The sequence below is a fragment of the Mytilus trossulus genome, chromosome 13 (genome assembly GCF_036588685.1).
Source record: "Mytilus trossulus isolate FHL-02 chromosome 13, PNRI_Mtr1.1.1.hap1, whole genome shotgun sequence".
Lineage (NCBI taxonomy): Eukaryota > Metazoa > Mollusca > Bivalvia > Mytilida > Mytilidae > Mytilus > Mytilus trossulus.
Genome location: NC_086385.1, coordinates 9413932 through 9441757, shown reverse-complemented (window position 1 = coordinate 9441757; position 27826 = coordinate 9413932). Strand labels below are relative to the sequence as shown.

At 31.3% G+C, this 27826-nt stretch overlaps 2 protein-coding genes across 2 annotated transcripts in view; both read left to right on the top strand.

Moving 5' to 3' along the window:
* Window positions 1-17147, top strand: part of LOC134695286 (lupus La protein-like) — a 32037-nt gene extending 14890 nt beyond the window's left edge. Inside the window, exons 6-14 of the mRNA XM_063556505.1 lie at window positions 15-128; window positions 927-1027; window positions 2227-2298; window positions 2577-2610; window positions 3547-3690; window positions 4425-4542; window positions 5251-5360; window positions 6012-6131; window positions 16257-17147. Coding sequence (XP_063412575.1) covers window positions 15-128; window positions 927-1027; window positions 2227-2298; window positions 2577-2610; window positions 3547-3690; window positions 4425-4542; window positions 5251-5360; window positions 6012-6104 — 786 coding nt within the window. The 3' untranslated portion in view covers window positions 6105-6131; window positions 16257-17147. The remainder of the gene's footprint in view (window positions 1-14; window positions 129-926; window positions 1028-2226; window positions 2299-2576; window positions 2611-3546; window positions 3691-4424; window positions 4543-5250; window positions 5361-6011; window positions 6132-16256) is intronic.
* Window positions 17148-21485: 4338 nt separating this feature from the next.
* LOC134694848 (uncharacterized) lies at window positions 21486-24488 on the top strand. The gene is made up of 4 exons (XM_063555928.1): window positions 21486-21691; window positions 22878-22960; window positions 23747-23840; window positions 24237-24488. The coding sequence occupies exons 1-4, from the start codon at window positions 21613-21615 to the stop codon at window positions 24479-24481; spliced, it is 501 nt and encodes a 166-aa protein (XP_063411998.1). The 5' UTR covers window positions 21486-21612; the 3' UTR covers window positions 24482-24488.
* The last annotated feature ends 3338 nt before the right edge of the window (window positions 24489-27826 follow it).

The following is a 27826-nucleotide window of genomic DNA, read 5'->3' as shown; positions in this document are numbered from 1 at the left end:
TTTGTATTTTACAGAAAGGATTCCCATTGAAAGTCAGTCTGGACAAATTAATTATATTTTTCGACAAGCTTGGCGCTGGAGATGTAGACACAGTATTTATGAGACGAAATCCAAACCGAGAATTCAAGGTCAGTAACTCTTCATATAATAGCCCAGTCACTCTAGCATAAATTTGACCCTAACCTGAAAGTAATTGCAACAGAAGATTTTTAAGTTTTAATCTTTAGAATTATACCCCAAATATACACAGAAAAAAGTCCCATAAAATCTAACTTGAGGAAGACTAAAGAAATCACCATTTATAATTCCTATGGAGATTTGTATTGTAAAGGGAGATAACTGTTGCAATTTGTTTGAGGTTAAATCTTCGTTTGACTGGACTATAAGGCTGTTCATTCAAGCAGCCTTGTTATAAAGTGGAAAAGATCATCACTAGTCAAGGATAAGTTGTTTTTTCTGTAAGCAGGATAAAAGATAGAAGATGTGGGGATTGCTAATGAGACCAAAAATACATTTTAAAACTACTATTCATGTTCTATAAACTGATCCCACTATATGACTATATTTTTTGCTCAAAATTAAATATTTTCACATCCTGACTAACAAACATTCTTTTCTTTTTTTAAATTTTCCCCAAAAAAGTTTATTGCCATATTTGTTAACAAAATCATCAAATTTAAAAATTCTGCACTTTATACACTAGTTCATGGTGTACGGATCTATATCTGTTCTACCTTCAAGTTTTGAACCATGTGATTTCTTGATAAAAATACTTCTAAAATATGTCTAATTGCTGTTAATACAATTTACTGATCAATTTTAAGTTCACATTATCAGTACAAATTGAAAGCAATCTACTCCCTCAGCACTAACCAGCATTTTGATTTGAACTGATGATTGTATTTTCATGATTATTATTTTTACAGGGATCAGTTTATGTGACCTTCCACACAACAGAGGGTATGGAAAAATTTATGAATTTAGGGGAAATTAAATATGAAGACAAAGTGTTAGAAAAGAAAACAAAGTGAGTAGACATTGGTTATCTTCCTTTTGTTTAGTTTAGAACAAAACAAAAATCAGTTTTAAATACCATTTTATTTCCAGAAATTGAATCATCACATCCATTACACTTAGTAACATAATAAATCTCTGATTGCATCACATTCAAGTCATTAAACAGTTGGTTGTTGCCTCTTTGACACATTCCTCATTCCCATTCTCAATTTTATTAATATCTTGAATGTGTTGGTGAAAAGTTATAGTGAAGAAGTTTTCATCAAAAAGTTAATTAGTGTTGTTTAGATGACCATAAATGCTTATATTTATATGTCTTATAGAAACTGTTTCAATTTTCTTTGGGAATGGAAATATTAAAAGTTCAGGCCTGAAGTTAAGACAAAAGTATATTGCATGTCTGGCAGAATTTCTCAACAGAATTTGAAAAAATAGAAATAAATATAAACAATATAAAAAGAAGATAGTGCTTGATTGCTAATGAGACTAAAATGGCACAATTTTTATGCCCCACCTACACCTACGATAGTAGAGGGGCATTATGTTTTCTGGTCTGTGCGTCTGTTCGTCTGTCTGTCTGTTCGTCCGTCTGTCCCGCTTCAGGTTAAAGTTTTTGGTCAAGGTAGTTTTTGATGAAGTTGAAGTCCAATCAACTTGAAACTTAGTACACATGTTCCTTATGATATGATCTTTCTAATTTTTAAACCAAATTAAACTTTTGACCCCATTTTTTTTCCACTGAACATAGAAAATGAAAGTGTATGTTTCAGGTTAAAGTTTTTGAGGAAGTTGAAGTCCAATCAACTTGAAACTTAGTACACATGTTCCTTATATTATGTTTCTAATTTTAATGCCTTATTATATTTTTTATCCAATTTCATGGTCCATTGAACATGGAAAATGATAGTGCGAGTGTGGCATTCATGTACTTTGGACACATTCTTGTTTAACTGTAGGTCACTATATGGCCGTCAACAATAAGCAAATCCCATATCACTTAATTGATATTAAGGGCCATAAAAGGACAAACTTAAAAGAATGCAAACTAGCATAATTTATGTACAAAATAATGACAAAAAACAAATATGGTACACAGCAATAAAAGACAATCACTGAATTACAGGCTCCTACCAGATGAATTTGTCTTTCTGGTTTATGGTAAACTTGCACACAATTGACACAAATACAGGAGTACATTTCATTTTACAGAATGGATTATTTCAAAGAAAAAGAGGAAGAGAAAAAGAAAAAGAAGTTAGAACAACTGAGGAAGAAAAAAGAGTAAGTAAAAACTATTTTCAATTTATGTGTCTGTATACTTTAACAGTTTTTTTTTTTTTTATCATTTTCAAGTTTGGGTTTTCAGATATGCAAACATTTAAAGTAGAAACCTACATATTTATTATGCTTTTAAAATGTATGCTCCTGATTTGGAAGTCCCATAACAGTAATTATATAAGTGTCGTATTGTGAGTGGTGCATGGTGTCTTATATACAAGATTTTCATGCTTGAGTATTGTTCATGTTTTATGTGGAAATATTTTTTTATTTTTTTACAGAGAACAAAAGAAGAGAGAAGAAGAAGAAAGACAGGTTAGTATAAGTATAAAAAATGGTATGAACCGACCCTGTTTTTGACACAGGCTTCTGTTAATTGACATTATAATTTATCTAACTTGCTTCTACTGGCCGAGAATGCCAGAAAAACATTTCTTAATGTTAAAAGGTATTCCAAATAGGTTAAAATCCAAGAAATTTGCACAGCAGGTGCTTCAAAAACATTGCAAACAGGCGACTTTCGGTATTTGAAAATAATTACGGATCTCGACTTGGTAAAAACATAATTTTCTGGATTTCATTTGCAATGTCAAAATTTAAAAAAAAATTCCAATCTACTGACCCTATTTTTCAAAGTGATGGTACTGGAAACAGATTTTTTTTTAGGCCTTATGTAGTCGAAGTGTCAGAAAATCAGAATCAAATTTCAAATAGTGCAGGTGTCATTAAACACCCAATCAATCAAATAAATAGCAACCTATTATATGAGTTTTATGTAGCATTTTCTTCCTGCATCTTGCAGGTACATGTAGGATCAATATTTTACATTCTGTATGGTTACATAAATATTAATTCTTACGTATGAAATTTTCAGTTTTCTCATTTGTCAGAATGCATTAGATTTTTTTAAGATACATCATACATGTTTACATAAATAATGCATATGAAAGTCACTAATATACGTTTTATTGTTTTCAGCACATGATTTAATAAACAATATGTTAGTCTATGTTTTGCTTTCTTTCTTTCAAAATCATAACTATTCCATTCTAACTTGCATGGTATCAAGGAAAGTTCTGTCAAAATGGCTAAACCACAGATTGAGGCAAATCTAGCTTTTTTTTACCAACACTGAAAGTGGAGATTTTAAAGTTCTTTTGCTGGTTCCCTTGACCCTTGTATATTTTTATGGAAACAACCCGAAGTGTACTCATTGGATATGTATTAATTTTCATTTACATTATGTTGCAGCGGGTGATCGATGCAATGCAAGTTGGATCTGTACTTTGTGTGGAGAACATTACAGCAATAGACACAGAAAGGGAGGCAATCAAAAATTATTTCTCAGACTTTGCCCCCGTGGCGTGGGTGGACTTTGATACAGGTGACACAAAGGTAAGAAATAGAGTAAGGTAGGACAAATGAGTTGGGTTCATTTTTCTGAATACTGATATTTTACAGGGTTCTGGCTAAGAATTTTTTTAAGGCGAGTCCAGGGACTCGTCATTTTTAGTCATGATGAGTCCAACAGCAAGAAGAAAATATTTTATTGCATTATAATGTAATATTTAAGTCTCCATTTCCTAAAAGAGCAATGAAATGACATTAAATTCAGATCACTTTTAAACTTTTGCTATAAAATGCTGATATTTGTGTTTAACTGTGTTCAGTTTATACAAAATATTTCAATCTTGATGCATCTGTGAACTCGCCAGTTTTGAAAATGGCGAGTCCAGACAGACTTTGATGAGTCCAGGACTCGTGGACTCGCCTTAGTGAGAACCCTGAATTTAGCAATCAACACCAAGAACTGTGGTAACATAACAAAAAAACAACAAATTCCAATGAAAATTTGAATTGGAAAGTCCCTTATCAAGTGGCAAAATAAAAAGCTGTCAAACATGTCAAAGGAATGGAAATATTTTTGTCTTGGTACATGTTTTTACTTTGAAAAAATAGTGGATTAAACATGGGTTTTATAGCTAGCAAACTTTCAAACTTAGCTTGGCAAGGTTTGGATTGGGGAAACAAACAATATATTAATTTAGAACTAGTTTGGTGAATATCAAGTGGTAATGAATTTTTTGTAAAAATGTATTTATATCAAATTTTTTATTTATTTATATCAGGCTTGTGTCAGGTTTGAAGAGGCAGGAAAGGCAGAGGATGTTTTAGAAAAAGCCAAGGCAGCGAACGAAGATAAAATTGTCATTAATAATTGTGAAGTGGAAGTTCGAGTTTTAGAAGGTAAGAAATATTACAATAATCAGTGTTCTCCCTAGATATTTCATATAGCATCCTGGTTAAAATGATATTGAAATACCATCATGTTTCTAAAAATAATATCATCACATCCAAAACACAATCTATAAGAAAATACATTCAGATAGCATCACATTCAAAAATATAGCATCAATTACATGTAACCAAATCTAAAAGGTCCTGGCGAGAACACTGATAATGGAAAGTAAGGTTTCTTGAGAAGATGGAATAATTCTTCATTAATTGCTTAAAAAAATTGATCCTTAATGAAAGAGATATTTCATACATGATCATCCCAATGGCATGATTATTATGCTTTAATAGAAGTTAAGAAGTTGAACCAACCTTATAAAATAAGTATTTTTTTGAATGCAGCATTTTGAATTCGATTCAAGCACCAGATATAGAATACATTTTTGGTATGATGACATGTTGGTTGCCTTTTTCCTTAACTTTGGAAAATTAGTTTTAAAATGTAATTTCTTTGACATATACAATAGGCACATTGGACATAGCATTTTCTGATAAATAAAAAAAGAAAGACATTCTACAATATTTATTAGCTCTCATAAGATTGACTTTAAAAAAAAAAAAAATGATAAACTTTGAAAACATTAAATTATGGAAATGGAAATTGAAAGATATGTTCCTTTCTTACACAATGTAACAGTAACTAATTTTCATTTTATATAGGTGAAGAAGAAATAGTCCATTGGAGAAAAATTTTACGAGATCAAGATGAAAAAAAGAAGAAAAGTAGTAGTAAAAGGAAAGGGCGAGATCATAGAGACAGAGGACCAAGGGTGATTATCTGTGTTTAGTCGGTTTACATTGTACTGTTTGTTTTGGTATGAATAAAAAATCATGCAGTTATTTGTACAGTAAAGGATTTTGATGTCTTCAATATTGCAAATGAAATACACATTGAAAATTATAATAGTTAATTAAATGAACACAGATTGAATATCTTTCGATTAAATTTGGCAGTATTGATATGTGTACTGTTGATAACTGTATATAAACTAATTTTTCACAGGCTATCCATTTTTGGAGAAGACATATAGCTTGAATTTGAAATAATACATTCTTCTTTTATGTGAATACATCAAGCAAATTACAAAGTTACACAAATTAATGTTTTCAAAGTCTGCTAGGATTGCTTAAATGTATAAAGTTGGATTACTGGACAAATAAACAAAACCAATTCTGAAACAGCCTTTATGAGGGGTTTTCAAATCTAGTGGATCTAAGATCAACATAACCATTTGTGTTAAATATGTTTGTGTGTCTCGAAATAGTAAAAACTCAAAGACACCTGAAAAAATTGAAGGCCAACATTAATGTATTTGTCTCATGTAATAATAACCAGAACAAAAAGAAGCACAGAGTGTTGTCAGATTTTTGGTAAGTTAGATCAGTATTTTAAATCGATTATTTTTTTATAAAATTTGTAGAGTAAAAGAAGTCGAGACGATGATGCTGGTGATAATGATAAGAGTGGAGGAGACGATGATCATGATGATGATGACGACGATGGAGATGAATAAAAGACAGATTTTAAATATTGTAAAATTGTAAGTACAACATGGGTGAATAAAAGACAGATTTTAAATATTGTAAAATTGTAAGTACAACATGGGTGAATAAAAAACATTTGAATTTTAATTATTGTCAATCTAAGTTTTGATTGGACTAGATTGAAAGCCAGTTTTTATTTTGTCTTTAAATTATACCCCTACTATATTGCAATCACCAGGGTGGCTGAGTGGTCTAAGTAGTTACTACTGTAATCACTAGCCAGTTAACACTGAGGTTGAACCCTGCTCATGCTAAAAGGTGGCATAAAAAAATAATAATAATTAAAAATTGCAACACCTTGTATTCCTGTCCCTCAGTCAATTAAACAAGATTTTTGTCAACAATTTCTCAGGAACCACTGAAAAGAAAGACTTCATATTTTTTGTATTTTAAGCAGTTTGACAGTGAGAAGTTGTAGTGTGATTGCACTTTTCACAGCTACTTCCTATTTGCCTTTACTTGAAATTATTCAATATGTTGAAGGAACCTCAAATTTTATCACACAAACGAAAAAAATATGATTTTTTTTGTAATGTTAAAACCAGGAGATGATGTTTATACACATGTTAGACTCAAGATAAACAATGATTATAAAACTTATTGCTGATCCTGGTTTACTCACATGCTGAAAGCGAAATTAACCAAGTTTGATGATAAATTTTGATGGTCTATGTATAGGTTCGCTTTAAAAAAAAATAATAAAAAAGATAATCACATACTTGTGTATTTCGCTTTCAATTAATTTAATATCAGTTCAAATCCCTTAGGTTTTATTGAATACTTCATTACAATTTTTTTTGTGAGAGTTAGTTATTTTTTTGTGATACACATGAAGCCACCTTATTGAATCATAAAAATCCACCATTAGTCTCTGTTTCTCTGTTAAAAGTCAGTTTATCAGTACCAGGAGATGATGTTTATACACATGTTAGACTCAAGATTTACAATGATTATAAAACTTATTGCTGATCCTGGTTTATTCACATGCTGAAAGCAAAAAAGACTGATTAAAACAATAAGTAATCATAAAATAGTACAGGATTGAAGATCTATAATAATAAAAACATGTTCTAGTTCATTAATAAAGAGAGGCAATAAATTTTAAAGGGATATTTAAACTTGGTATGTTGTAAACTGACCATACAAGGCCATTAGAAAAGAATAGGTTTAATTGCGAAACGCTACCTACCCAGAAAAAAGCTGCCTACTCAAATTCTTCTATTGTCCTGATTTGAAGAAGTTTTTTTTTAAATCAGATAGGCATGAAGACTAATAAACACCTGATACTTCAATTTCTCTTTAAATTTAAAAAAAAAAAAAAATGCCTACCTACCTTCCCACTGTCTCAACCTTTGGGTAGGGATTGTGGCCCAAGGCTATGACATGAAATGAAAAGTAAAACAACAATACATAAAACACAACACAGAAAACAAGAGATTAATTAACACAAACCCAGAATTACATCAGGTGCTGCAGACGGGTAAGCTGATCCTACTCTAAATGATACACCCTTCATATTGCACATGAATATGCAAAACTGGTGATATTCAAATTAGCTCACAGTTGACAAATCAATTCATATTTAGAATGCTCTTTACAAATGATGAGATTACTATGTTGGATTCCCCTACATGAATCTGATGAATGTAAACCCAACTCTGATGTACATGATGTAATTTTAAACTAATCTTTCCAAATAATAACATATTTTTTTTGTGGATACATTAGCTTTTATGGGAACAAATTTTTGTAAATCAAGGAAAATTTGCATGTTCATGGATATTTGACTAAGCTAAAGTTTTGAAAGTCTACATTCAAGCCTACGGACACCGGCTTACTCGGTGAACATTTGAAAACACATTTTATTCAATCCCATTCATTTATTTCTGGAAAAGCCTTGACCAGCATAATAAGGAAAAATTAATGTTCGTCATTAAAAAAATTTCAAAGAATATTGGTTTATCTAAAATCTAGTTACAAATGATGAGATTACTATGTTGGATTCCCCTACATGAATCTGATGAATGTAAAACCAACTCTGATGGAACTTTAATAATTGATGTTTGAGCTGTTTGTTTTTCATTCTCTTTTAATATAATTGTGATTTTTAAAATTTTGAAAGGACAAAAAAACATGTATTAGGCAGACTGAATACTTATTCCCATATATTCTTAGATGAAAACAAATATAATTTTTGTCAACAATTGAGTTATTTTTAAATTTAAAGCTATGGAAGAAGGATAAGTATGTGAATTACTTCCTTTATTCTTAATATTTAAAATGCATAGATGCAACTTGATTATTCTTTATCACTACAATTCTTTTGATTATGTTTGTTTCATAAAAACCAGGAGATGATGTTTATACACATGTTAGACTAAAGATTGACAATGATTTTAAAACTTATTGCTGATCCTGGTTTTCTCACATTCTAAAAGCAAAATTGACTGATGATAATATCAGTCTATGCTTATGTTTGAATAGTTTTAAGTGTGACATTTGAAAAGAACAAAATATGTATAATACTGTCTGGCTCATTTCAAGTAAAATTCATGTTTCAATCACATGAATTGTAATTCACTTAAAATTTCCCAGCGCTATTGCCTCTTACTGATACCAAAGTTAAAACTAAATATTACTAATGGTTTAAATAATACTCAACTGTGTGAGTTGTTTATTTAAAAATTTGTTTTTTATTTAAATCTAACTTGAGTTCACAAATTTTATGAGTTACAGGGTAAAAATGTCTCATTTTACATATAAGTTAATAATTACAATCCCCTTACAGATGATGAGATTACTATGTTGGATTCCCCTACATGAATCTGATGAATGTAAACCCCAACTCTGATGTACATACTTATTATCATGCCGTTCTTAAAAGCTTAAAGTTAAACAAATATACAAGTTAAATAGTTATAAGTTTTCCTTTGATAACACTAATGAGTAACTAAAGCAGTTTGGACCATTTGAATATAAATAAACTCATCAAAGATATCAGGACAAAATTTGGTATATACTCCAGACGCACGTTTTGTCTTCAAAAGACTCATCAGTGATGCTCGGATCCCAAAAAGTTTTAAAAGCCAAATAAAGAATGAAGTTGAAGAGCATTGAGGACTAAAATTCCTAAAAGTTTTGCCAAATCCAGCTTAGGTAATCTATACCTTAAACTCATTTAATCTTATTTCAGTTGTCTGTACTAAGACAGTTGTTATCTATTCGTTAATGTGTTTTAGCTTCTGCCCTTTGATAAGGGGTCTTGAATTTTCCTCAGAATTCAGTATATTTGTTATTTTACCTTTTTTGGCAGAAGTAAAAACATTGATTATGTTCTGAAATTACCATAGTTGATGTGGTTCATAAGACTGAACATGTCTTTATGATTTATATTGTTCAGTCTTGTCAGATCAGTTAAATAAAAATGATAGTATGTTTCTGAGCTATTGAATTAAAGGTTTATAATACAAAGTTCTTTTTTGGAGAATACAGGTCTTATAATCCTAGTCCTTTATTTAGTTAAGATGATGACACATCCATAACACCACCTAATTAAATCTTATGAATCTCAAATAAGTGTAATAAGGCCACCCTTAAAAAATTGTTTGTTTGGCATTGCCGACTCACACCATCAGCAGTTGGGTAGGTAGGTAGGGATTTTTTTTTTTTAATTACATTTAAAAACTATATATATATTGCAACCATAATCATTTTGACTCTAGATCACAGCCAAAAGCAGTGCAGCATTTTGCAGTTGTGTGTACAAACTGATGGTTTCTTTGATAGGGGTTAATGTCACATTCTACAACATATGGGTAATTTCATGTCAAACGTTCAGTGTTTTTGGAGGAGTAAACCAAAGTACCCAGCAGAAACAGATCTTATGTAGGGAACTGACATTAACCATATATATAACATGTTAGACATGAAAATTGAATCTTAATTGTGGGACTGTCTATTGAAAGAGGCTTAATGTCACATCTTGAAGGTGCCTTCAGTTTGGTAAACTTGTTATATCTTAATCAGTTCAACCACTACAGCTCCCTGTACAAATAGATGTTAGATTTAAGCTTTGATTCATTGTTTGCTTGTTTGATGGGATATAAAATTAACTTTCTACACCATATCGGAAAGTTCATGACAATCAGTTTATTAGTGGATGAAAGTGTAGTGCACAGAGGAACCTTATCATAAATGTCTTAACAATATAACCTTAATTTTGTGGTTGCAAACTTATACCTAGGTGCCAGATAGACTAGCATTGATACATGTAAATTTTGTTGAACTAGAAAACAATCAAAGCCACTGTAGCCCCTGATCAGCTTTTGAGGATAGCAAAATATTACTAATTTAGAAGGTTGGCACAAGAACAGACATGAATGCCAGACAATATTTATAAATATGTTGCTGTCAGATATCTTTTCTGTTTTAAGAATTATCTTATTCATGTTAAGAAAAAAGGGGTTGGGTTTTAAGTTTGTGATACATACAAGAGGCTAGGGCTAGTCTTTAAAATATGTATGTTTTGTACCAGGCTAACCTCTACAGGTACAAAACTACTATAAACCTGTAACTCTGGGACCATACATGTATTGGTCTTTTAGCCTTGGTGCTTTCATGCAACAGTCACCTGAAGATTTCATAATTAGAGCAAAAAAATGGAGGAAATAGAATATTTTTAGTAGTATTAATTATAATTATAGCGAAAAAAATGGGGGAAATAAAATATTTTTAGTACTAAGTATTCTACATAGTAATTAATACTAAGTAAAAATATTTTATTTCCCCTATTTTGTTAGCTATAATTATGAAATCTTCAGACGACTGTGCATGCAGGTACACCTTTCAGTAATCAAGCCAAGGCATCATTTTGAATAGATATAAGAAGATGTGGTATGAGTGCCAACGAGACAACTTTCCATCCAAGTCACAATTTGTAAAAGTAAATAATTTATAGGTCGAAGAATGCTTTGTTTTGGAATTTACATGGCAACATGCTTTGTTATCTGGTTCAAGAAAAATGATAGATTTCACATATTCAAGACATCTTTCAAAGGTTAAAGCTACAGATGTTTGTTCTATCATGTCTTGGTGAAAATCTTCTATCCCATCACTGAGGATGCAAAGCAGACACCAACAATAGTGTCACTGTCTGCTTTACCAAAGACGACATTTGAGTTCTCTACAAGCATGACAAGGCCTTTCAGAACATCAATTCATGTTCCATGTAAAGATTAGGTGAAAATCTTATGTTTTAATAAAACACCCCTCTCCCTTGAATGGAGCATTAGGGGAACCTATCCACTGCCTGTCTTTTTGACATTTTTGGCAGACTTTTTTTCTAATCTATGTCATTCAAGCGCTTGCTCTGAATACAGTGTACATCAAGCACTTTAAAGATCATGATTTGAAATAAGTAAAGCCTGGAAACAATCTCCGCGGATATGATCAAAATTCCGGGAATTTTCCGATTTTTTAAATAAAAAAAATACGAATTTTGAAGCACCAATAAAATTATTCGGGCGGCAAGATTTTAAGTGGGTCGGGCGGCAATGCCAAACGAATGAAATTTTATTTTAGGCCTAATTGCAAATATTTTTATAAAACCAGGAGATGATGTTTATACACATGTTAGACTCAAGATAAACAATGATTATAAAACTTGATGCTGATCCTGGTTTATTTTATCATATGTTTAACTCTAAATTGACTTTTATTTCAACAAAATGATGTTGATCTTTACATGTGTCAGTTATATAAAAAGTTAAAAAAAAATAATCTTTTACATCATGATTTTGATCAATGAGAATCTAAATGTTCAGCTGAATTTTATAGAGTTATCTCCCTGTAGTGAAATTCACCACTTAACACAATTTTATATGAAGTTTATTTCTTAGAAACAGAATATGATTAGAATTGAGCAAGTGGTTATTTACACATTTTCACGTTCTATGACAATTTTCAGCAAAAACATTGAACTTTTAATTGCACATTTTATACAGATGATGAGATTACTATGTTGGATTCCCCTACATGAATCTGATGAATGTAAACCCCAACTCTGATGGAATTTAAGAATAACGTTTTATTTTGTATTTTAAATGTTAAAGTTATTTGTTGGTTCTTTTGACAATGCATTTCATGGATACACTCAGTGGAGCTGAAATATACTATGACATTTTATCTGTGTAAAATAAATGTTCAGAAGAAATTGCATTGAAAGAAATATTGTCAGCAAATAAGTTTATGACAGCAGCCTTAGCTCCACACTCGTAAGTTTTCATTATAATCTAAAATCTATAATGACAATCTCTATACAGATGATGAGATTACTATGTTGGATTCCCCTACATGAATCTGATGAATGTAAACCCAACTCTGATGGAACTCTAAATATAGTATTAAGGCACATGTATTGGGAAACTATGGAAATATGACCATGATGACCATTTCGAATTATTTTTCAGACAGAAATTTTAAATTTGGCAAAATAATTTTCTTTGAATAATAGTACTTGTAGGTAAATAAATTTTAATAAAAACACGTATTTAAGTTCGGACATCAATTTCAATGTTTATATCGTATGAATTTATTCTTTATTTATTATAAAGGTAATCATCTGTATAACAGTCCCATTAAACATGATAAATTCCGTTATATTGACATCCATGGGTTAACAAAACAAAACAAAGTAAAAATGTCAAAAATAGGGGTCAGTTACTTAAACATTAAGATGTAGATGATGCATATGAAATTGGTAAATGAAATCTTTAGAATTGGTCTCTATTGTGAAATTCTTCTAATGAAAAAAATCTTAGCTAAACCAGGAGATGATGTTTATACACATGTTAGACTCAAGATAAACAATGATTATAAAACTTATTGCTGATCCTGGTTTCTTTTATCAAATGTTTAACTTAAATTTGACTTTTATTTCAGACAAAATGATGTTGTTCTTTACATTTGCTCAGTCATGTCAGTTATATTAAAAGTTCAAAAAACTTTTACCTCATGATTTTGATCCATGAGAATCTTAAAGGAACTTGATTCAAATGATAAGCAGAATTTTAAAGAGTTATCTCCTTGAGTGTTATATACCACCTTAAAACAATTTTATTATGAAGTTCAATTCTCAGATACAAAATATAATCAGAATTGAACAAGTAGTTATTTACACAACATTTTCACCTTCTATGACGATTTTCAGCAAAAACATCCAAGTTTACCTGCACATTTTATACACATGATGAGATTACTATGTTGAATTCCCCTACATGAATCTGATGAATGTAAACCCAACTCTGATGGAACTTGAATTAAATTCAGTATAAAGGCACGAATTGGGAAATTATGGAAATATCACAGCTTTGAAGTGGAACTTTTAAGAAAGAAACTTTACTTGGCAAAATATTTTTTTATTGGACAACACTTGCAATGTTTGAATCTGATACAAGGCTGTTTTAATATTATGAATTTACTATGCAGTGTAATAAAAAAATTCAAAATGCTAATTTAAAGTTCAAAAATATTTTTCTTGGAGGATATAGTTTGAGCATAACTCCATCTTATAAATTTTATGATTTAATTGCCATCTAGTTACACATGATGAGATTACTATGTTGGATTCCCCTACATGAATCTGATGAATGTAAACCCAACTCTGATGTTACTTGAAAGTTTTATAAGGCACATGTATTAGGAAATTATGGAAACATGACCACTTTGAAGTATTTTTCGGGGGCTAGAGAAAGTTTAAACTTGGCACAATAATTTTCTTTAGATAATACTTGTAGGTAAATAAATTTTAGTAAAAACAGCTATTTAAGTTCAGACATCAATTGCAATGTTTGAATCTGATAAAAGGGTCTTAAAAATATGAATTTATTCTTCAATTATTATAAAGCTAAAGCTCTTACTTGAATGACAGACAGTCTCATTAAGTTCCATTATATTGACATCCATGGGTTAACAAAACACAATAAACTAAATAAGTTAAAATGTCAAAAGTAGGGACCAGTTTAATACTCATGATACTCATGATACTGTGGATTCATTATAATTCAATGGATACTAATTTTCGTGGATTACTTGGGTATAGGTGAAATGCAAAATTAAATCTTCAACAAATGACAAGTTTTCCAAAGGCTTGTATAAAGACTTCTGCAAAACCTGGCACGAAATTAAATGTCCGCAAACATGCAAGTTTTTCTTCATCCACAAAAACAAATGAATTCTTGGTTACATAAACAGTAAGATGTAGATGATGCATATGAAACTGTCAAATGAAACCTTTAGAATCTGATTTTATTGTGCAGTTCTTTTTAAAGTATATTTAAACCAGGAGATGATGTTTATTCACATGTTAGACTCAAGATTGACAATGATTATAAAACTTGATGCTGATCCTGGTTTCTTTTATCAAATGTTTAACTCAAAGTTGACTTATGTTAAAACAAAAGCAGGGCGGCGGTGAGAGAAATTTTAAACTTGGCAAAATAATTTTCTTTGGATAAAACTTGTAGGTAAATAAAATTTTAGTTAAAACAGCTATTTTAGTCTACATCAATTGCAACGTTTGAATGTGATACAAGGGTCTTAATTTTATGAATTTATTCTCCTATCTTCAAAATGTCTATTTGAAGTTCAAAAATCAGAATTTAGTGAATAGTAGTTTAAAATATTTTTTCTTGGATGATCTTGTGTGAGCATTTAACTCTTCAAGTTTTATGATTTAATTGCAATCTAGTTACAGATGATGCAGTGATATTGTTTGCCTTAAATTACTGGAGAATAAAGGCTTTTTCCCCTGTAGAAGAATCCCAATTTGAAAAAAAAATGGCTTAAAATTATTCGCAAAAAGACAACTTTTTTTCCTGAACAGTGCAGTCAAGTAGTAATTGTGCATGAATACAAACTGAAAAACACTCATTTAAACATTTTCATGCCTAAAAATGGCTCTATGTACAGATTTGAGGGTCTATTCATGTATCATCACTGACAATAAGGGCTCTTTTTTTTAAATGAAGGTTTACCTCTTGAAAGGGGATCTGCAAATTGAAGTTCCAGTCAAATTCATGGTTTATTATAAATTTCCCAATTTGATACAAATGACGCATATTTTCCCAATAAAAAAGGGTAGAGGTAGTTTTGAAAATAGCCAACAATATCACTGTGATGAGATTACTATGTTAAATTCCCCTACATGAATCTGATGAATGTAAACCCAACTCTGAAAAAAAGTAACTTATTTTGTATTATAAAGATAACAGTTATTTGTTGGTTCTTTCTATATAAATTTGATGAATACACGCAAAGGAAATGAAAATACACCATAACATTTTGTCTGTGTAAAATAAATGTTCACAAGCAATTTCATTGGAATTGATGGTGTCAACATTTGAGTATATGATAGTGCCACTATCACTTTTAAGTTTTCATCAGAATTTAGATGATGACATTATAATGTTGTGAATCTAAATTTGTATAATATTTGTTCTTGAGGGGCAGGAGTTGGTTTCACAAAAAATACTTACTATTAAGATTGGTCGTAAGGCCTAAACAATTCAATATACTTACAGTAAATCTTAGTCGTAAGTTTTTTTTGTGAAACTGGCTCCAGGATCTTGTTACAGCATAGGTACATTTTTTACAATTATCTATAAAATTGCAATCTAGTTACAAATGATGAGATTACTATGTTGGATTCCCCTACATGAATCTGATGAATGTAAACCCCAACTCTGATGGGAACTGGAAAACTTGATGTTTGAGCCTTGGAAGGAATTTAATACTAACTTAAGAAATTTTTAAATATCATACCTCATTTCTGTGGGAAACTGAATTTTAATGTTCAAAGTATTCACAACATTTAAAGGAAAAAGAAGGTAAGAAACAGGCTCAATCAACTATTTTCTACATCCCTGTTACAAGTCAGGAATAAGACTGTTAGACAGGTTTTCCATTCATTTAATGGGTTTGAGCTTTTGATTTTGCAATTGATAGGGACTATTCATGTATGAATTTTCATCAAAGTTCTGTACTTTGTTATTTTACATTTTATGCGTTTAGGTTAAAAGTAATTTTTTTATGCAGCCTAAACAACTATTGCTTTCTTTTTACAGGTATATTTATCATGAACAGCAAAAGAAGACGACAAAAGACTTCTATTTTAAATGGAGATTCAGTGTTCTCAACATTCAAATCTCATTTTTAATCATGCAGTACAGTCATTATTGTTGTTGTATGTGTTATTTTTAAAACAATGGCAGAAATGACCATGGAAACCATTATTTAATGTAGGAACCACAGTTGAAAAGACATGTTGTTACCATGGTGATCATGCATAGTAACCAAACACAAATGAATTTTTTATGAAGATTTTGTATTATGTAATGTTCAATTGTATTTCATATTCATTAGAAAGAATCCATTCTGTCTGTATTTTTTTTAAGACTAATGAGGAAACAAGCAGTGTTTAGATAGCAATCATGACCATGTAGATTTGTTACAAAGGGCACTTTTATGTTCATTTTAATCGAGAGCATGGTATATTCATGCCATCTTTTATATGCTTAAACATGGCAACTGCAATGCTATAAAGTACGTAGGAACAGGACATCTGGTTTTTTCAGTAAATTTTGCTTAAATGTTTGAAATTTTATCTTTCCAAAGACAAGTTTATCAATATATAACTGTTATCTTTTACTTGTAAACTTGTTTTATTGTAAAAGAGTTATTTTAATGTTCTTCATAGCTTTGAATTCTGTTGATATAAGATTTCTTTTTTGAAATGTTACCTTAAAGATTTCTATCTTGAAATGTTACCTTAAAGGAAAAAAATATGTAGACTTGTAATAGGGATACATAATGTGGTTTTATCTTGTTAAACTGTAAGGCATATAAGATGTAACATTTGAGTCTGTTTTATCTGTCAGAGTGGAATAGATCACAGAGATGATCTGTCACATTCTAACATACCATCTTGTAAATATAAAATCATTCTCAGTCAGACAGTGGTAGTTGTTTCTTTGCTTATTTTGCCTGTTGTAGTAGATATAAGAAGATGTTGTATGAGTGCCAATAAGATAACTCCATCCAAGTCACATTTGTAAACGAAAAAACAACATACGTTTAAATACAGTCTTCAAAAGGAGCATTTGGTTCACATCGAACAGCAAGCTTTAAAGGGCCCCCAAAAGTGACTAGTGTAAAACCATTCAAATAGAAAAACAAACACTCAACATTAACACTGTACTAGTATAAATATTTGAAAGGGACCAGCTGAATGACGCCTACTGGTGCGTGATCTCGCTACATTGAAAACCCATTGGTGGCTTCGGTTGTTGTCTGCTCTATTGTTGGTTGTTGTCACTTTGACACATTCCCCATTTCCTGTCTTAATTTTATTCTAATCTTTTTTTTAAAAACAAGAAGACTTATTTACCTGAAAACTAACCTTCAGTTTGGAGAAGGAAGAAAGAAATAAGCCTGTATATAGTAACCAATTTATCCAATATTAAAAAATCCACCTACAATGGAATTGAGTCTTTTCATGCTCACACCTTAGTGGATTAGTGATAAGGTCCATTGCTGGGTTCCTAGAATACCACAAATAAAGGGTGAATTATATTTGGTGTATGGATTGTACAATAAACATGTCTACTAGGGATGTATAGACTGACCATGACCTCTTTTTAACCCACCAAAGTCCTTTCTGAAGGGAGGATGAGCTTTTGCCATCACTTGGTGTCCTTCATCGTCAGTCGTGTAAACGTTTTCAAACATCTCAAACTACAGAACCAATTCCAAACAGACTTAAGCTTAAATGATCCTAAGGGTATCTTGAAGAAAGTGTGTTTTATTTTCTGTTTCATTAAAAGAAATGGCTGCCATGGCTAAAATTAGAACTTGGGGGATACGTGAATTTTTTTCTTTTATCTAAAAAAAAAACCAAAGCAATTAGAACAAATCTGACCTGTGAAAATCTTCATTAGGTAAAGTTCTATCTGCCCTGAAATTTATGGATGAATCTATAAACCTTTTTGGGTTACCACTTTATTGGCAATTGTTAGGGAATTTGGCTGTTTTGGTAGCTCGAATATTATTAACGATACAGATGAACTGTAAACAGCAAAAATGTTCAGCAAAGTAAGATCTACAAATAAGTTCTAGATTACCTTAGCTGTATTTGGCAAAACTTTTAGAAATTTTGGTCCTCAATGCTCTTCAACTTCGTACTTTTTTCATAAATATTATTCCTGATATCTATGATGAGTTTATTTATATGAGAAAAATTGTCAATTTACCCCTTATGGAGTTATTGCCCATTAAAGACAATTTTTCATAATTGTTCATCTAGTTTGCTTACTTTAAAAAAAAATCTTTTAGTTTGAAACTGCTTAATCTCAATTTCACCCAAACTTCGGCTGAATGAGTTTCAGAGTACATTGTATGTAGCATAAATTTTGTATTTTATTTCTATGTATGTCAAGAAACAGTCACTATGACTTAAATGGACCAAAGGGGTAAAATGCATTGTTTTGCTTTTGAAGAAAATGTCGGATACAAAGAATATTTAAATGAAATTTTAAAGCCATTCATTAATATCTATTGAAAAGAAAACAATCCTTCAAGGAAGATTTAAACAGAAAATGACGGCTCCGAGAGCTTCATATTATGATTCATTGGTCAGTGTATCTTTAGTTTTGAGTCTTCTCGGATACCAAAAAGCAATAGGTCAAGTGTATGGCATACTTATAAGGTGTAGCTGTTTGTCTACCAGGTATCATCTAACCTTAATCTCGTTCTGAAGTTTAAATGATCAATGCTGAGTATGGTATATTAACCTTTTAAGTGATCTGACCGCTGTCAACAGGGAAATTAAGTTGAGGCCGTGACCAGCTGTCTGTCCCATTTCGTTTTCACACTATTTACTTTATATGAAAAAGAAGATGTGTTATGATTGCCAATGAGACAACTCGACCAAAATGACACAGAAATTAACAACTTGGGTCACCGTAAGGCCTCATCAACAAGCAAAACCCATACCACAAAGTCAGTTATAAAAGGCCCCGACATTACAATGTAAACAATTTAAACTAGAAAACCTGAGGCCTTATTTATGTAAACAAATATGTCCCACATAAACAAAAGACAACCACTGAATTTCATGCTCCTGACTTGGGACAGGCACATACATACAGAATGTGACGGGGATAAGCATGTTAGCGGGATTCCAATCCTCCCCTAACGTGGGTTAGTGGTATACCAGGACAACATAAGAACGAACTATAAAAATCAGTTGAAAAGGCTTTACTCATCAAAGATTTCATGATTATAATTTGCCAGACGCGCGTTTCATCTATCAAAGACTCTTCAGTGACACTCCGATCAAAATAGTTATAAAGCCATACAAGTACAATGTTGAAGGGCATTGAGGACCCAAAATTCCAAAAAAGTTGTGCCATATACGTCTAAGATAATCTATTCCTGGGATAAGAAAATCCTTAGTTTTTCGAAATATTCAAAGTTTTGTAACAGGAAATTTATAAAAATTACTGTATAATTGATATTGATACCCTCGTGAACCCAACGTCCACAAGCAGTGACATCGACCCAGTGGTGTAGATAGTTATCAAAGATACCAGAATTATAATTTTGTACACCAGACACGCGTTTCGTCTACATGTGTAAGACTCGTCAGTGACGCTTGGATCAAAATAGTTACATAGTACAAAGTTGAAGAGCATTGAGGATCCAAAATTCCAAAAAGTTATGCCAAATACGCGTACGGCTAAGGTAATCTATGCCTGGGATAAGAAAATCCTAAGTTTTTTCGAAAAATTCAATGTTTTGTAAACTGGAAATTTATAAAAATGACCACATTATTGATATTCATGTCAACACCGAAGTGTTATAATTGGGATAAAACATTCTTAGTTTTCGAAGTTTTGTCAATAGGACTTTTTTTTTTATATCATTGGAAAAATAAAGTAAAAAATGGAAAATGAAAAGCTTTATTTCAAATGAGGAGTAGGTTCGAGTGTTATGAAATTATTGATTAATGCATTTTCTTTATTTCTCGCCTGTAGAAGGTGTACTGGTACTTGTAAATAAATGAATAATAAAATTAAAAAAAAGAATAATTATTTTACCTTTATTTACCTGAGTTTACCTGTCAAATAAGTGTGCGCAAACGTAATGATCTTTTGTGCGCAAATGTAATGGTAATGCACCGATATACCGTGTTAAGCAGTCAATTGATTTTTTTTAAATTGCGTATAAACAATTATCTGCAAAATAAATGTGTTTATATTGGAATTAACTATTAGTAGAGGTAGGTTTTTAAACTGGTATTTTTAATTTAATTAAATAATGTTTATATATACAATTTAACTTTCAACTGCAATGATTTGTATTTATATGATACATCATAACGTTGAAAAATAAGATATCTTTTATTTATCTGGCATAGTCTAGAACACGTCCTTAACATATTCACTTGGAATGGCCATACATGAAACAGATATTTGAAAAATTTCAAAAAAGAACACTGACAATGACAAAGTTATATATAAACTTAACCTATCAACACCATCACATGTGAATAAACTAGGATCCTTTATAAAAAAAAGTAATTGAACTGAGGACAGGGGACCCTTTAATATTAAACTGAATTTGTATATATATATTGAGGAACTTAGTAATCGTCTTCATTTGTTGTTGTTATATATCATAAACTGTAAAGTGTATATGGAAATACAAATCTGAGTTAAACTGACATCGTCTGACTAAAACCGAAAGGACAAACAGGAATTTTGTCCTTTTTGAAAATAGCTTTTTACTGGACTTTTTGTTTATAACGTTTTGAATCACACGAATGCGTCACCAGATAAACAAATAATCGGTACTTGTTAATTCTCAAACTCAAGAACTTAGGTGAATACTATGTGCACTTTATCTAATGAAATTTCTAATGGTAAACGAGGAAGTACAAATTTTAATGATATTTATATATAATCAACCTCAAACTATTCCACGTGCAATAACGAGGGCCCTCATGGGGTTTTTGATTATGTGATTACTTGGCCGTTTTTTAATGATTATTTGATTATTAAGCCAAATATTTCATGATTATTTGATTACCTAGGACTGTATTTTTAGTTTATGATTATTTGATTACTAAAGATAAGCAAATATTTAATGATTATGTGATTATATTGGCAAAAAAATGGTGATTATGTGATTACTAGGACCCCCCATGAGGGGCCTCAATAACAATAATTTGTTAACGTCACGCTATGAATTTAACGTGGCATTTGAATTTTAAGTTTGAGAAAACATGACATGCACAATGAGAACATTTACTGTAATAAAATGATTAAAGTACGTAGGAGATAGATTTCAATTTAACAAAATCTGTTTCCATAATTAAAATGAAATTAGATATATGTTATATATAATAGTATCGAGTTTTATATGGGAATACCTGCAGAATTCGTTATGATAATATTCACTTTCTGTGTGTTTGTTCTTCTTCTGGTTGGATGTAAAGCAGGTATGTAAAAATATCGGGAAAAATATTTATACGTTTGTTTCAGAGAAAAAAAAACCATAATATTAACATACACATAAACATACACACACGTATATATATATTTATAAATGTATTATAATCACAGACACATTGTTGACTTTTTCATGATTTTACGAATTCGTATTAATCTTATAAACGTGGAATCCTTTCTTCTAAATACCAAAGAACCTAAAGAGTATTCCTTATTTTAAAATACATTATCAAATTTTCACAATATCTGCAGATACAATATCTTTGCTTTAACAAATAACGAAATACTAAGTGCGCAATTGCATTATGAACAAACAAATTCAGTCAGTCATTATTTATTTTTGTAAGAAACAAGAGTAACGGCCATATGTATATCTTGTTGATTATAAAAAGTTATCAAAAGTACCAGGATTAAAATGTAATACGCAAGACGTGCGTTTCGTCTAAATAAGTCATATCAATGACGCTCAGATCAAAAAAGCTCTAAAGCCAAACAAGTACAAAGTTGAAGAGCATTACAACTCCAAAACGTTGCATCAAATACGGCTAAGGTAATCTATTCCTTGGATAAGAAAGTTTTTCGAAAAATTCAAAGTTTTGTAAACAGGAAATTTATAAAAATTACCATATAATATCCAGACTCTGTGGACACGAATGTGTTTACCTGTTACTCTATTTAATACAAGGAACTTGTTGGCTCTCTTATGTTTCTCTTTATTCACAAGTGTACACGGATCTTGCTTTAATCAGTTGTATATATTACCCGCATCATAGATTATGCGCATCTGGTGCAAGAAAATTAGTACCGTCAATTTTATTACTACCACTGGGTCGATGCCTCTGCTGGTGGACTATTAGTCCCCGAGGGTATCACCAGCCCAGTAGCCAGTACTCCGGTACTGGCATGAAAATACGGATTTTTTTGTGTTATTAAAATTTCTTGTTACAAAATATTAGAAATTATTATAAATTAAGGAATGAATCTCCCTCATGCAAAGCTCTGATTCCTTTCACGGATTTGGCTATACTTTTTGGACCTTTTGGATTATAGCTCTTCATCTTTTATATAAGCTTTGGATTTCAAATATTTTGGCCACGAGCATCACTGAAGAGACATGTATTGTCGAAATGCGCATCTGATGCAAGAAAATTAGTACCGTCAACTTTATTACCCCAGATGAATGCAGCTACCCATACCGCCGAGTTGGTAAAGGATGCTATCTTATACAGAAAGATAATATATCCGGGGATGACGCTTTTGTAAGTTTTTTAGTTATCCGCATAAAGACAGTTCATAGTCAAAAGAGTCAAAGATTTTATTGATATCAAATCCAAAATTTGAATTTTCATCAACACACAAACTAAGAACAAATATCAAGCACTACAATATATTGTAAATCAATACAGAAACTAAAATATTTTTTTTTAGAGATTTATATATATAATGTTGTAATTTTTCATTCCCCCTTCTATCTATTTGACTGAGATGGTACTTTGTTAGATACTAGTAATATAATTTATATAATATATGATATAAAATAACTTAAGTTAGTGAACGTCTTAACTTGTACATTTTATTAATACCTTTTATGTAACATTTACTGACATCATAATCATCACTTCAAAATATGAGATAGAATTTTTAAATCATTTGATTAATAGTTAGGTTATGCAGGAAAAACACTTGAAAAGGGAAAACATTGTTAAATTCTGAAAAGAAATCTGCTTTTATATTGCAATTTCCAGTTTTATAAACACACTCTCTTTTTTATAATATAATAAAAATGCGAAAATTTGCATCAGCACTTAAAACACAAATATTCAGTGTTAGTTTATTCGTGCCATTTCGATGAAGAGTTATCTCATTGTCAATTATACAACATATTTTATATTTTTATATTTGAAAGTAGAAGCTGATGAGATCCCTTGTCTCTTTTATTGTCAGTTTTAATTAAGACTTGTTCTCAGATATCTGTACAGTAATCATGTTGATGACGTATTTACGTATACACTTTCATACACAGTATCATGATGTTATACTTTTAGGCTAAATGCTTACGACGAGGCACACATCTGGCGACCTTTGAAACCCTAAATGAAGCCATGTTAATGAAGTATGAATTATTGAAAATGAACACAGGTACATAAACATAATGTATTAGTAGTGAATGTAATTTCAACACTGTAGGAATAAAAAGTTAAAAAAATTAGACAAAACACATTTTACAGAGAAAATAAAAGAATATGCATCTCTCTCTCTCCCCTCCCCCTCTTTCTCTCTCTCTCTCTCTCTCTCTCTCTCTCGCGCTCTCTCTCTCTCTCTCTCTCTCTCTCTCTCTCTCTCTCTCTCTCTCTCTCTCTCTCTCTCTCTCTCTCTCTCTCTCTCTTGCTTGGTCGATAACAAGACTAAGGTGTTGAAGGAATGAGAAATACAAGCCAGTCATTTTCGCATGTAAGTCGATAAAAATTTGAGATATTAGTGCTTATTGAAAACTTTGTTTTCAGAAATTCACAATTGAGTTTGTTTATTTCACAGGTATACATTACTATGTCGGCGGACGTAACATCAATAGATATAAACCTGGTGGAGATTGGAGATGGATCAAAAAGAATGGAGACATGATCAAGATGACTTACTTTGCTTTTGATAGAGGAGAACCTAATGGATCACTTAGTTCGGCGGAAGATTGCATGTTTTTCTTTGCTATTAGGGGATACAGATTCCACGATGTTTGGTGTGCAATGGGTGGTTTACTCGGAGGCTATATTTGCGAGAAATAAATTGATATAACAAAAGATTTAGATTTTTGTATGTTTAGGTGTCCATTCGTTATCCATTATGAAATCTATCAAATATCTAGTCCTCGACACATCAGGGAAAGCAAGGAATCTTTTTAAACAATAAAAAATGACGTACGATGAGCAATAACCTCTGCGCCTTGAATTCAAATGCTTTTTGCTCCATTTGTCAAAAATTGAGATCAAATGTTCTGAAAGGGTTCATAGTTGCTGTTACACAAAAATAGTTAAAACAAACAAACAATTTGCATTTCGTTATCATGATTATGACATCCCATACCCGTCTTATCGCAGCAGTTTTACCTTTTTTTTTTAAATGAATCACCATTGGTGCCACTGTTGTAGTAGGACAGGACTACTAAGCTCCCGGGATAACCCATTTACTTTGACGTTGTTCAATCGTTAATTTTCTGTATAGCATTTTGTAGACTATTGTTTATTTATTTGTCGTTTATATTTTTGACAGAGGGTATCATCAGCGCAGTAGTCAAACGCGCGTCTGGCGTATGTAAACAATTCAGTCCTGGTATCTATGATGAGTTTATTTACAACCACTGGGTCGATGCCACTGCTGGTAGAAATTTATTTCCCCGAGGGTATCACCAGCCCAGTAGTCAGAACTTTTGTGCTGACATGAATTATCATTGATATGGTTATATATGTATTTATAAATTAACCTTTACAAAATTTTAATTTTTGAAATACTAAGGCTTTTCTACCTCAGGAATAGATTACCTTAGCTGGATTTGGTAAAACTTTTAGGAATTTTGGTCCTCAATGCTCTTCTACTTCGTAATTTTTTTTGCCTTTCTGACTTTTTGGGATTCTAGCGTCAATGATAAGTCTTTTGTAGACGAAACGCGCGTTTGGTGTATGTACAAAGTTCAGTCCTGGTATCTTTGATGAGTTTATTTATCTCTTCTTCATTCACGCTAATGATCAAATTGTTGTTTGATTGTCTGTCCGTAGTTTATCTTTTTACAGGTTGAATTGTTGTTTGTTTGTCTATCTGTCGTTTATGTTTTAATCAATGTGTTTTCTGTTTAGCTGTTCGTCATTAATGTGTTTGACGAAGGTGTTGTCTGGTTGTCTGTTCATCGTTTTTGTTATTAACAAATATTTTGTCTGTTTATCTGTTCAACGTTGATGTGTTGTTTGTTTGATTTACATTCGTTTTTCTTTCTAGGTGTTTGTTTTTCTTTGTGGTATTGATATATTGTTTTTCCTTTCAAGTTCACAACGTACAATGTAAACTTCTAAGTTTTAAGGATGATAAATTTGATCATACTTATCATAACATATATAACTATACCAAAAACTTCAAGGACGTATACCATGTATATAATGTATACGTAGTTCATGGTCTCAGTCGGAAGACTCATCATAGTCCCGGATGAGACAATACTTTTAGTTACATAGTGTGTTATTGAACTAATAGGATATATATGGGGTCAGTGAATTCCATATGGGGTGAGAGCGAAGCACCAAGAAAAGATCTATGCCTCACGAATTCTTATATACCTGAAATGTATTTCGCCTTTTTAATTTTCCAAACGTTTTGGGGTACGCGTGTGACAAAGTTTCTGGTTAATGTTGTTTACCATGAAGTTGTGGTGGCACCATCTTAAAACTTCAATAATGGATTTGATTCTTAATTGAATGGTTCACTGAACATTCCATGGGATCAAGTGAAATGATTATGCGACCAACGTTTAGGAGTGTATCCATAACCAAGGAGATGAGAACAACAAGTACAAGAAAAATGTAACAAAATTTACTTATTAAGAAGCAAAATATCACAAAAATACTAAACTCCGAGGAAAATCCAAAAAAAGAAAAGACCCTAATCAAATGCCAAATCAAAAGCGCAAACCCATCACACATTTTGCCAAACGATTGAATGGTTTTAAAACAACTTTCATATTCCTGACTTGGTACAGGAAGTTTCTTATGTAGAAAATGAAAACATCGATAATCCAAAAGATTTTCGTCAACAGGGAAACATAATTACAAATTCCTTGTTATAAGGACATATTCTAATTTGCTGAAGAACCCCATTGATTCCCACTTCAAACTTCCCCGAACATGTTATCAAAATGCTAGGCTTTTCTTGTTTTTGGAAAATATCTGTTGCATTAGATGGATTGATGTTTAATAAGAATCGGTACTACAAATCAATTCAAAAAAAAAATATGCAGGAAAAGCATCTTGCAAAGTTCTTTTATTTCACTTTCAGATATATTGAACATTTCCTGTCAATCAATGACCCTCGTTTCAACCTAGAATCTATGACAAACGGGATTTCCAGCAGTAGGTAACTCTCGTTTTGCGTTTACATACCTCAGTTTCTCGGTGGGTATCAATTGTCGTGGATTGAGGAAAACTTGCAAATTCAGTGGTAAATGATTTCGTTATTTTACTTATCTCTGCATACACATCCTATAGAAAATGTGTAATTCGTTGAACATTTTTATTCGTGGTTGACCTGTACCCACGAAAACCACAAAAAAATGTTATCGAACTAAAAAGTAAAAACACAAAAATACCGAACTCCGAGGAAAATTCAAAAAGGAAAATCAAAAATCAAAAGGCAAAATCAAAAGTCCAAACACATCAAACGAATGGGTAACAACTGTCATATTCCTGACTTGGTACAGGCATTTTCTAATGTAGATAATGATGAATTCACAGTAATACGTTACGCTCTTTGTATGTTCACATCAAACAGACTTTTATGATAAAGGGTATTTGTTCCAATGAAATACGTTTACCAGGTCACCAACATGATTTAGTTAATCGATACGATATATACGTCTCTTGAATTTCAGGTTTTCGTAGTCTTGTAACTTTAGATACTTATAAACATATATTTCTTTGATCTGCACCGATTGTGTTCAATTCCGAATTGATATTTTGATTGGGTGAGGATTGGCATGGTGCTTTGTTCATGAAGAGCATACGCTTACCCCTAGTTACACACCCTGTCTCTCTCTTTTTGAGTTCATGCGATTCTATCATTGCTTTTTAGTTACCTTGACCTTTCTCGTCCTTATCGATTTACGAAATTTGATAATCGACGAACTGCTGTCGCCTTATTCTCCCTTTTATAATTTTTTTTACCGCACAACAATTTAATTGGTCGATGACACTGCTGGAGGAGTCCCCCCTTCCCCCGACTGTATCACAATCCCAGTAGTCAGCACTTACCATGAATTATCATTAATATGTTTATAATTATAAATTAACTGTTTACAAAACCTTGATTTTTTAAAATGCTAAGGCTTTTCTACCTCAGGAATAGATTATCTAAGCTGTATTTAGGAAAAC